The sequence below is a fragment of the Felis catus genome, chromosome B4 (assembly GCF_018350175.1).
Source record: "Felis catus isolate Fca126 chromosome B4, F.catus_Fca126_mat1.0, whole genome shotgun sequence".
Classification (NCBI taxonomy): domain Eukaryota; kingdom Metazoa; phylum Chordata; class Mammalia; order Carnivora; family Felidae; genus Felis; species Felis catus.
Genome location: NC_058374.1, coordinates 35,455,004 through 35,467,370, shown reverse-complemented (window position 1 = coordinate 35,467,370; position 12,367 = coordinate 35,455,004). Strand labels below are relative to the sequence as shown.

Genomic DNA, 12,367 nt, shown 5'->3' with positions numbered 1-12,367 from the left:
ACAACAAGTGTTGGCAAGGATGTGGAGAAATCGGAACCCTTGTGCCCTGTTGGTGAGAAAGAAAAAGGCATAGCCGTGGTGTAAAACAGTATGACGATGACTCAAAAAATTAAAAATAAAATTACCATATGAATCCTTGCACAATGTATAGGTAAATCAAATCATCATGAAGTACACTTTAAATATCTTACAACTTTGGGGGCACCTGGGTGGCTCCATCTGTTAAGCATCCAACTCTTGGTTTCAGCTCAGGTCATGATTTCAGAGTTTGTGAGATGGAGCCCCACATGGGAATCTGCACTGATAGCACAGAGCCTGATTGGGATTCTCTCTTTCCCTCTCTTTCTGCCCCTCCCCAATGTGTGCCTGTGCACTCTCTCTCTCTCTCTCTCACACACACACACACAAACACACACAATAAACATTCAAAAAAAGAAAATAAATAAATACCTTACAATTTTATTTGTCAATTATACCTCAGCAAAACTGAAAACGAGTTGGCAAGTCCACAGAGCAATGGCATTTGTCCTGCACTGACGACCAGAGCATAGATTGGACAAACCTTTGGAGAACCAGGAATACCTAGTGAAAGTGAAGACGACCCTAACTTCCACTTTCTAAGCAGATATCCAAGGCATGGACCTGCATTTTGATTGCAGTCTTCTTTATAATAGCAAAAAAGAAAAGAAAAACCTTAAGCAGGACAATGGGTTTTTTTTAATGGTATATACATAGAGTATACTCCTATATGGTAGTTATGTTGAATGAACTAGAACTAAATGGATAAATCTTAACATGAATTGCAAAAAAAGAGGGACTTTTCAGAAAAGGCAGTTTGTCACCATTTATATATAGTTTTAAAACATTCAAAACAATGATATATATTTTCGTATCTGATAGTGACTGTATCAGACCATTCAGGGAATGATAAACACCAAATTCAATTCAGTAGTTCCCTCTGGGCAGGGAGGATGGCACAAGGGGTAAGAGAAAGATCCAGAGATATGAGATGGGCCCCATGGGTAGTAGACTCTCTCACCGCTCTCCCCTAGGTGTGCCACAGGGGAGGCATGGCAAGACATCATGCTGGCCTGCATGCCAGGGAAGAAGTGTGCCCCCGAGTCAGAGCCCAGCAACAGCACGGAAGGGGAAACGCCCTGTGGCAGCAGTTTTGCCGTCTTCTACTTCATCAGCTTCTACATGCTCTGTGCCTTCCTGGTAAGCCAAGGTGGGGCTGAACAGCCATGGGTATGAGTGTGCAGTTCAAGGCAGCCCAGGCCCTCTATCTACCTTTGCAGCTTGCAGTCAGAGCAACTCCATCAGAGGAACTAGCTTGCAGAGACTGAGTTAGGAGGAATGTCCAACCATCAGACAAGGACACAAAGCCCGGGGCCAGAGTGAGCCCAACTAGCATCTTTCTTGTCCATTCTTGGCTCTTGTGATGGTGTCATTGTACTAGAGGACAGAGGGGATGTGTGTGGAGGCCTAGAGGCAACCTGTATGTTTTCGACACTTTGATGCAGAGTGCAGGAAGGGTGGTGGATAAAGCTGCCCTCTGTCCTTGGCAGCGCTACCCAGCAATTGTGTATGAGAGAAACTGTCCAGCCCACATGTGGGGTTCATCCAACCCTGCTCTGATGCAAGCAAATTCATACCCAAGAGACCCAAGTTCCAGGGACTGGTGTTTTAAATGGTGAATATAGCTGGTCTTTAGAAACATGGGCTTCCTGCCACACATGGCACCGGCTGGCAAAGAGGATTCAACTGTGCAGGAGGTCCTCTTGTAGAAACTCATCATATCTCTGTCCTCGGCAGATCATCAACCTCTTTGTAGCTGTCATCATGGACAACTTTGACTACCTGACAAGAGACTGGTCAATCCTTGGTCCCCATCATCTGGATGAATTTAAAAGAATCTGGGCAGAGTATGATCCTGAAGCTAAGTAAGTTCCCAGAGAGAAAGACTGATTCCCAAAACCCAGAGAACATTATGTGACCACACCTATAGAAGCGGTTCAGAACAGTTTAGCATTGGGTAGATCGACTGGAAACACTGAACTGCACCAGACCCCAGGGCCAAAGGTCAAAAGGACCAGTGATACGCCAGGCATCTTTGGCTAAGTCAGGAACATGTCTGCTATTTTCAGTTGGACAGAAGGATGGGGGATCCTAGTGTCAGGAATAACTAGTAAGTATTCAAGTTAAAATATTTAGTCAAGTAGATCTCACTCCATTCTTGCTTCAGGTTCAAAGATACCCTCATAGGTCCATCACATTCGGTTGACGCTCAATAAATGCCTTTTGGTCAGATGGTTAGATTGCAGCAGCAAGTATCTGTAAGAATCTCATTGTACTCCTGAAAGTCTCTTCCACCTTAAGCAAAGCACTGGTGGAAAATTGTTCATTAAAAGCGCTGGTGGAAAATTGTTCATTAAAATGTATATATTGGTTTTGGAGTTTTACCATGCAATTCTGCAATTCTGCACCAAGTTTGACCAACAGAACAATAGCTTTGGAGAGCCCAGACTGAGTCCTGGGCTGCTAGTCGAAACCACGACTCTTGACTGATCTTTGACTCCTCTCCTTCCTCTTTTAGGGGTCGTATCAAACACCTAGATGTGGTGACCCTGCTCCGGCGGATTCAGCCCCCACTGGGTTTTGGGAAGCTGTGCCCTCACCGCGTGGCTTGCAAAGTAAGAGATGACCTGAGTTCAAAGGAGAAAAAGAAAAAATATGGAAGGGAAGAGGCCTATTTGTCTTGTGACCTTGGTCAGACCTTGATCCTTACAGGGATTGAAGACAATATTTTATGTGCCTAAAGAAATGAGCATGGGCCAGATTATATTTTGAGGTTCCTACCAACAATCAGTCCTCAGACACCATAAAGGAAAGATGAAATGGATGCCTCATGACCCAACCAGCCACATGCCCAGTCCCATCAAGCTGCACCACCTAGGCATCCTAGAAGACTTCCAGCCAAGGACAGATGGATTAGGGGTTCTCTTCCTGGGATCAGGGGGCTACTAGAGTGTCTATGTATCAGCCTCAGGGACCTGTAAATCTCTAAAATTGTGTGCAAAATCACTGAAACACTCACAAATTGTACCAGGGAGAGGAGCCATCATGTTCGTATTTCTAAGTGAGTCCATGACGCCATAAAAGTAAAAACAAGCGTCCTAGTCTCTTTAGACCTAACTGTTGCTCATGTGGCCCTCACATGACCCTGAGAGTGAGCGCCCCCTTCAATTGTGTGTCCAGGCACCTCCCTTACCTCATTATAATCCCAACCAGGTAGCCCCACAAATGCTGAAGGGTATTGTTTCCACTCTCTCCCCTCTTCTTTCAATCCCCATTTCCACCACTCTGTACTCCTTATTGGAATAACAATGAGCTGAAAGGGGTTAGGGAAAGTGAGATCAGAGAGCTGTATAGAAGAGGCTCAAATAGAAAAATTTAACTCTGTGGATAAACCATTCATGGAAAATGGAGAACTGAATTGTGCTCTGTTTTACTCATTTTTTTCTCACTTGCATCTCCACCTTGTTCCAAAAAAGATGTTAGAAGATTTCCAAGGGTATAGAAGATAAGACCAAAAAAAAGAGCACAAATTAAATGTAAAGTCAAAGCACAATGGACAAAAAAGCAAGGACAAATGTGGCCTGCACAAGGTGACAGTGTGTCTTTGTGCCTTCCAGACTGCCTGGGTGTTGAGCTTCCCCACGGCCAGTCCACAACTCACACTGTCCTTGAGAGTCAAGAACATCCAGTCACTCAGGAAAATTATAAACCTTTTTGGCACTATGGTTAATGGGACACCATACGATCTAACGAATAAGATCTTTGACCACATCTTGAGAGCAGATGCCAGAATGGTGCTCTTTCTCATAATTACTCTGGTGTGTGCTGAGGGCCGCACACCAGGGCACAATGCAATAGCAGCTATTTTGGGTGGTGAGAATGGAGGGAAAAGGGCAATCTGATCCAATCCAGTCAACAAGCTTTTAATTCAGCTTGATGCAGAGGTATATTTTTCAATATACAGAAAAGAAGATACACTACACCTCCTGCATGCAAACCTGCCATTACTGTCTCTCTTGTCAAGGCTTTGGATGAATGCTGCTGGCAGGTGGGCTCCTGGCAAATGCCTGGCATGCAGCTGTTCTTCGTTGCCAGTAGAAAGCACACCCATATGCCTGAGCAGACATTTGAGCAGAGGAGGGGGTTGTGTGGGCTTACCATCCTTTTGCGGAGGCAAGTGTCTAATAAGGACAATTTCCATTCTTCCTTCACTCTGTGTGGTAGGGTGAAAGTACTTATGGCAGAGCTGAGATTCTCCCCAGAACAGATTTTGAATACATTTTAGTGACCCATGCCTCAACCCCCACCTGCTCCCAACACACACACAAGTTTCAAGGCTCCCTCCTGGCATTCTCCTGCCATGGTGGTTCTGTAGGTCCTTTGAGAACTGTTTGCTGTAATCACCAGCTTTGCCTCCCTTTCTCCTCCAGCGCCTGGTCTCCATGAACATGCCTCTGAACAGTGATGGGACTGTCATGTTCAATGCCACCCTGTTTGCCCTAGTCCGGACAGCCCTGCGGATCAAAACAGAAGGTAAGGGTCATCTAAGGGCCACTGGGAGAGCCATTCAGAAGGTCTAACAGGTTAACAAAAGAGGAAACCAATAGGCTATAAAGTGCTCCCAGGATCTTCCCATCCTGTGTATCAGAGCAGCGGCTCAGTGATAACCTTCACATGCTGAAGAGGCCTGGCCTGCTCATGTTTCCTTTGCTCCTTGAATGGCCTTTTGGCCTCTAGCCTATTTATTTTGAACCCTAGCTTTCCATCAATTTCTATGAATGATTCTGGGTGATATCTTGAAGTCATAGCTTATACTTCAAAAGCAGAAGATGATGAGTGTTACCTGAAGCAGGACTAAGCCCCATCTAAATGAAATTTTACTGACTGTGGATCTCTCAAATGTTTACCTTTCTTTTTAAATTAGAAGTGTCAGGAAGGGGTCATATTGGCAAATGGTGATTATGGTCAAGGTAATCACGTACAATTATACAGGCTGTGCCTGGATCAAGGTGCTCAGCTAGCTGACAGGTATGGGTTAAGATCTCACCTGTGCTTTGCTAGCCGGGCCATGCTCCCTCAGGGATGTGTCCACCTGAAGGGATGCCTTCTGGTTTGCACAAATGTGCCCTATGGGCTAGCAGCAGCCTTGGCTGATATAATCAGCTGTCTTTGTAATTGATAAGTATTTCTGAACCAATCTGTGGAAAAGGCTATATAGAATGTACCTAAGAAGATGCAATTGCTCTCCAAGAGCTTCTAGCTTAATTACAATGTTTCCTAGAGTGTGGTCAAAAGACCACCTGCCTCAAAGTCAGCTGTTGAAGCTTGTTTAAAACTTGATAAGGCATTTATTCTCTCTCTACTTCAGTTTCTTCATTTGTAAAATAAGAATGATAATGATGTGTGGGAATTCAGTTCAGTGAAGAATCCAAAGAAGTGCCATTTCTCAGTTAAATCCTTCCACAAAATAATAGAAACATCTACAATGAAGGAAAACAAGAACCAGGCCAGCAAGACACATGTCAAAGTAATGAGCTAATCTTTAAAAAATTGAAAATAGTTCAAGTTATGCTGCCAAACTAAAGAGAAACAAAGGCTGAAGGAGGCAGTCTGAGATTCTGGTGTAAGAAGACCCTGAATTCACCTCCTCCCAAGGACACACCAAATCTACACCCACATGTAGAGCAATTCATCCTGAAAAACAGCTTCTGCACAACAAATGTTAGAAGCACCACACAGAGAATGGCAGGAAAGATGACAACATGGTAACCATGGGAACACCCTGACCAATGTGATGACCTGCAGTGAGGAGGGATAGCACTGAAGGACCTGCACCCAGACTCACCTACCCTGAGACACAGGGGGAAAACAGGCAACAGGACTATAAGTGAAGGAAATCCATTTACATCCACTAAATGGTGGGGGGAGTACTGGAATTCTTTCCAGGTTGGAGGTACCAAAAAGCACCATTGTTTACATTCCTCTTTCACCTTGATAATGCAGATGAGAGCAGGGTCTAAGTGCTCTAGTTGGCCTGATAGGGTTGCTCCAATGAGCCCCAGGCCCTTAGCCCACACCAGCTTCCCCCAGGTAGCCCCCACCCATGCCCACCAACTCCAGCCAACCCACCAAGGTGACCTGGTCTCAGTGCACCCCAGGACACCCCCAGTCAGTGTCTGTTGAGCTCCAGCCATTCCATCAGGGTGATCCAAGCACCATATGTCCCTTGACTCCCTGAGGCCCTGCTGGCTTCAACTCCAGCCAGCCAGCCAAAACTTCCAGGCACATGCAATCTACACAGGGGATGTTCCTACATGAGGCCACTCCTTGAGAATAGGAGAGGTAGTTATTCCACCTAATTTGTAGAAACAAAAATTGAAAGTCAAACAAAATGAGGAGACAGAAGAATATGTTCTAAATGAAAGGGAAAAATAAAACCCGGGGGCGGGGGGTGGGGGTGGGAAATCCCTGATGAAATGGAGATAGGTAATTTACCAGACAGATTTCAAAGTAATGGCCATAAAGATACTCACCAAACTCAGGATAAGAATGAAAGAACACAGTGAGAACTTCAACAAAGAGTTACAAAATATAAGAAAGTACAAAACAGAAGTCACAGAGATGAAGAATACAAGAATTGAATTGAAAAATATACTAGAAATCAACAGTACAGAAGAGTGGATCAGCAATCTGGAAGACAGAATAGTGGAAATCATCCCGTCAGAACAGCAAAAAGAAAAAAGAATTTTTAGAAATGAGAATGGTTTTAAGAACCTCTAGAACAACATCAAATGCACTAAAATTCACATTATAAGGGTTCCAGAAGGAGACGGGGGGGCAGGAAACTTATTTGAAGAAATAATGACTGAAAACTTCCCTAACCTGGGAAAGGAAACAGACATCCAGGTCCAGGAAGCACAAAAAGTCCTAAAAGAGAACCCAAAGAGACCTATACCAAGGAATATTATTAAATTGTCAAAGTTAAAGACAAGGGGAAAAAATTTTAAAGCAACAAGAGAAAAACAACTTGTTATGCCCAAAGGAACCCCCCATAAAACTATCATCATATTTTTCAGCATAAATTTTGCAGGCCAGAAGTGAGTGGCATAATATATTCAAAGTATTGAAAGAAAAAACTGTCAACCAAGAATGCTCTACCTGGCAAGGTTATCATTCAGAATTGAAGGCGAGATAGTTTCTTAGACAAGCAAAAGTTAAAGGAGTTCCTCGCCACTAAACCAAGCTTATCAGAAATGTTAAATGGTCTTCTTTAAGCAGAAAAGAAAAGGCCATAACTGGAAATAGTACAAGAAAAAACTCACTGATAAAGAGAATATATGTATTTATATACTTATATTTATCAGTAAATCAGCCACTTAAAAAGATAGTATGAAAGGGGTGCCTGGGTGGCTCAGTCGGTTGAGCATCCAACTTCAGCTCAGGTCATGATCTCATGGTCTGTGAGTTCAAGCCCCACATCGGGCTCTGTGCTGACAGCTCAGAGCCTGGAGCCTATTTCAGATTTTATGTCTCCCTCTCTCTCTATGCCTCCCCTGCTCATGCTCTGTTTCTCTCTCTGTCAAAAATAAATAAACATTTAAAAAAAGATAGTATGAATATTAAGAAAACAAAAATAGTAATTTAACTATAACTACAGTAAGTGAATAATACACAAAATAAGAAATATATCAAATATAACATCAAAAACATAAAATATTGCGGGTGGTGGGTAAAAATGTAGTGCTTTTAGAATGTGTTCAAACTAAAAACAAATTTTGTTCAAACTGAAGTGACTATTAGCTTAAAATAAACTGCTATATATAGAGAGAGAGCAATATTTATGAACATCATGGTAACCACAAACCAAAACCTACAATAGATAAACAAAAATAAAGAGAAAGAAACCCAAACATAACTAAAGAACCATCAAACCACAGTGGAAGACACCAAAAGAAGAAAAATGAAACAGAGAAGAACTGCAATAATAACCAGAAAACAATTGACCAAATGATGATAGTACATACCTATTAATAATCACATTAAAAATAAATGGACTAAATGCTCCAATCAAAAGACATAGGGTGTCTGAATGGATAAAAAACAAGACCCATTTATATGCTGCCTATAAGAGAGTCATTTCAGATCTAAAGCCACTCGGAAACTGAAAGTGAAGAGATGCAAAAAGATATTCCAGGGAAATGGAAACAAAAAGAAAGCTAGTGAGGCAGTACTCATATTAGACAAAATAGACTTTAAAACAAGGACTATAACAAAATACAAAGAAGAGCATTACACAATGAAAAAATGTTCAATCCAAGAAGAGGATATAACATTTGTAAATATTTATACACCCAACATAAAGCATTTAAATATATAAAGCAAATATTAATAGGCATAAAAGGAGAAATTGACATTAATACAATAATAGTAGGGAACTTTAATATCCCACTTAATCAATGGGTAAATCATCCAGAGAATCAATAAGGAAATATTGGCCTTAAATGACACATTGGACCAGATGGACTTAATAAATATATATAGAACGTTTCATCCAAAACAGCAGAATACACATTCTATTCAAGTGCACATGGAACATTTTCCAGGATAGTTAAGCCACAAAACAAGTCTCAGTAAATTCAAGAAGACTGACATCATATCAAGCATCTTTTCCAAACATAATGGTATGACACTAGAAATTAATTGCAAAAAGAAAACTGGAAAAAAAACCACAAACATGTGGAGACTGAACAACTTGTTACTAAACAACCAATGGGTCAACAAAGAAATCAAAGAGGAAACAAACAAAAATACCTTGAGACAAATGAAAATGGAGATACAACTTTCTAAAATCTATGGGATGCAACATAAGCAATTCTAAGAGGGAAACTCATAATGATACAGGCCTACCTCAAGAAACAAAAAAAAATCCCAAATAAACCATCTAACGTTATACCCAAAGGAACTAGAAAAAGAGGAACAAAGCCCATTAATAGAGGGAAGGAAATAATAAAGTCCAGAGTGGAAATACATGAAATAGAGATTGGGGAAAAAAAGAAAAGAAAAGAAAAGAGCAGTGAAAGTAAGAGCTGGTTCTTTGAAAAGATAAATAAAATCAGTAGCCAAACTCAAGAGTAAAAGAGAGAGGACCCAAATAAATAAAATCAGAAATGAAAGAAAAGTTACAACCGACACCACAGAAGTACAAAGGGTAAGGGGTGCCTGGGTGGCTCAGTCGGTTAAGAGTCAGACTTCAACTCAGGTCATGATCTCACGGTTCGTGGGATCAAGCCCTGCGTCAGGCTCTGTGCTGACAGTTTAGAGCCTGGAGCCTGCTTCAGTTTCTGTGTCTCCCTCTCTCTCTGCCCCTCCCCTGCTCAAAAATAAATAAACATTTTTAAAAATTAAAAAGAAAAGAAATACAAAGGGTAAGAGATTACTACAATTATATACCAACAAATCGAAAAACCTAAAAAAAAAAAAAATGAATAAATTCCTAGAAACACATAACCTTCCAAAGACTGAATCACACACACACAAAAATAGAAAATATGAATAGGCCAATTACAAGTCATAAAATTGAAACAGTAATTTTAAAACTTCTGAAAAACAAAAGTCCAGGACCAGACAGCTTCACAAGTGAACTCTACTAAACATTTAAAAAAGAGTTAGTATCAGGGCACCTGGGTGGCTCAGTCGGTTAAGTGTCTGACTCAATTTTGGCTCAGATCATAGTCTCATGGTTCATGGGTGGGTCATAGTCGCAGTTCATGGGTTCGAGCCCCACATTGGGCTCTGTGCTGACAGTGTGGAGCCTGCTTGGTATTCTCCCCCCCCCGCCCCTCCCCTGTTAGCTCGCTGTCTCTCTCTCTCTCTCTCTCTCTCTCTCTCTCTCAAAAATAAATAAGTACAGGGGCGCCTGGGTGGCGCAGTCGGTTAAGCGTCCGACTTCAGCCAGGTCACGATCTCGCGGTCGGTGAGTTCGAGCCCCGCGTCGGGCTCTGGGCTGATGGCTCAGAGCCTGGAGCCTGTTTCTGATTCTGTGTCTCCCTCTCTCTCTCCCCCTCCCCTGTTCATGCTCTGTCTCTCTCTGTCCCAAAAAATAAATAAACGTTGAAAAAAAATAAAAAATAAATTAAAAAAAAAATAAGTACATTTAAAAAATTAAGGGGGCGCCTGGGTGGCTCAGTCGGTTAAGTGTCCAACTTTGGCTTGGGTCATGATCTCATAGAGTTCAAGCCCCATGTCGGGCTCTGTGCTGACAGCTCAGAGCCTGGAGTCTGCTTCTGATTCTGTGTCTCCCTCTCTCTCTGCCTCTCCCCCTGCTCATGCTCTGTCTCTCTCTCGCTCTCTCAAAAATAAACATTAAAAAAATTTTTTTAATTAAAAAATAAAAATAAATTTAAAAAATTTAAGAAGAAGAGTTAGTACCTATTCTTCTCAAATTATTCCAAAAGATTAAAGAGGAAGGAAATCTTCCAAACTTATTTTACAAAGCTAGCATTACTCTGATACCAAAACCAGACAAAAATACCACAAGAAAGAAAATTACAGGCCAGTATCCCTGATAATATAGATGTAAAACTCCTAACAAAATATTAGCAAACCAAATTCAACAATACATTAAAAGGATTATACATCACAATCAAGCGAGATTTATTCCAGAGATGCAAGGATGGTTCAACATCCACAAATTAATCAATGTGATATACCACATTAACAAAACAAAGGATAAAAAATCATGATGATCTCAATAGATGCAGAAAAAAGCACTTAACAAATTCAACATTCAGTTTATGATCAAAAATGTCAATAAAGTGGGTATAGAAGGAATGTATCTCAACATAATAAAGGCCATATATGACAAACCCACAGCTAACACCATAGTCAGTAGTGAAAAGCTGAAGCTTTTCCTGTACAATCAGGAACAAGACAAGTATGTGCACTCTTACCACTTTAATTCAACGTAGTATTGGAAGTCCTAGCCAGAAATTAGGCAAGAAAAAGAAATAAGGGCATCCAAATTGAACAGGAAAAAGTAAAACTGTCACTATTTGCAGATGACATGATATTGTGTAGAGAAAACCCTAGAGACTCCACCAAATCTATTACAGGTGACAAATGAATTCAGTAAAGTCACAGGATGCAAAACTAACATACAGAAATCACTGTTTCTATACACTAAAAACTATCAGAAAAATAAAGTAAGGAAACAGTTCCATTTACAATTGTATCAAAAATAATGAAATACCTATAATACATTCAACCAAGGAAGTGAAAGACCTGTACTCTGAATACTGTTTAAGACATTGATGAAAGAAATTGACAACATGAATAAATGGAAAGATGTTTTGTGCTCATGGATTGGAAGAATTAATATTGTTAAAATGTCCATGCTACCCAAAGCATTCTACAGATTCAGTGCAATCCCTACCAAAATACCAATGGCGGGGCACCTGGGTGGCTTAGTCAGTTAAGCATCTGACTTCAGATCACGTCATGATCTCATGGTTTGTGAGTTTGAGCCCCATGTCAGGCTCTGTGCTGACAGCTCAGAGCCTGCAGCCTGCTTCGGATTCTGTGTGTGTGTGTGTGTCTCTCTCTGCCCCTCCCCCGCTTACACATTGTCTCTCTCAAAAGTAAACACTAAAAAAATTTTTTCAATACCAATGGCATTTTTCACAGAATTAGAACAAAGCATCCCAAAATGTGCATGGAACCACAAAAATAAATAACCAAACAGTCTTGAAAAAGAAGAACAAAGCTGGAAGTATCATCCTTCATGATTTCAAACTATACTACAAAGCTAGTATACTAATCAAAACAGTATGGTACCAGCATGAACACAGACACATAGATCAATGGAATAGAATCAGAAAGTGCAGGAAAAAAACCCACACATATGTGGTCAATTAATCTATGACAAAAGAGGCAAGAATATACAATGGGGGAAAAGTCTTTTCAATAAATGGTACTGGGAACATTGGACAGCTACACGCAAAAGAATGAAACTGGACCACTATCTTACACCACATACAAAAATAAAATTTAAATGGATTGAAGACTTGAATGTAAGACCTGAAACAATAAAACTCCTAGAAGAAAATATAGGCAGTAAATTCTTTGACGTCAGTTTTGGCAATATTTTTGGACCAGTCTCTTCAGGCAAGGACAAAGAGCTAAAATAAACAAACGAGATTATGTCAAACCAAAAAAATTTCACACAGTGAAGGAAAAGGCAACCTACTGAATGGGAGAAGTATGGGTGACATTTGTTCTTCCCCAAGGTTCA

The 12,367-nt window shown here is 40.9% G+C and overlaps 1 protein-coding gene across 40 annotated transcripts in view; it reads left to right on the top strand.

Annotated features, from left to right (window-relative positions):
• CACNA1C (calcium voltage-gated channel subunit alpha1 C) overlaps window positions 1-12,367 on the top strand; it is a 753,388-nt gene that overhangs the window by 714,126 nt on the left and 26,895 nt on the right. For all 40 annotated transcript variants that reach the window (XM_045061160.1, XM_045061161.1, XM_045061174.1 and 37 more), the window contains 4 exons: window positions 1,053-1,218; window positions 1,816-1,943; window positions 2,597-2,693; window positions 4,509-4,611. In XM_045061160.1, the coding sequence (XP_044917095.1) occupies window positions 1,053-1,218; window positions 1,816-1,943; window positions 2,597-2,693; window positions 4,509-4,611 (494 nt within the window). The remainder of the gene's footprint in view (window positions 1-1,052; window positions 1,219-1,815; window positions 1,944-2,596; window positions 2,694-4,508; window positions 4,612-12,367) is intronic.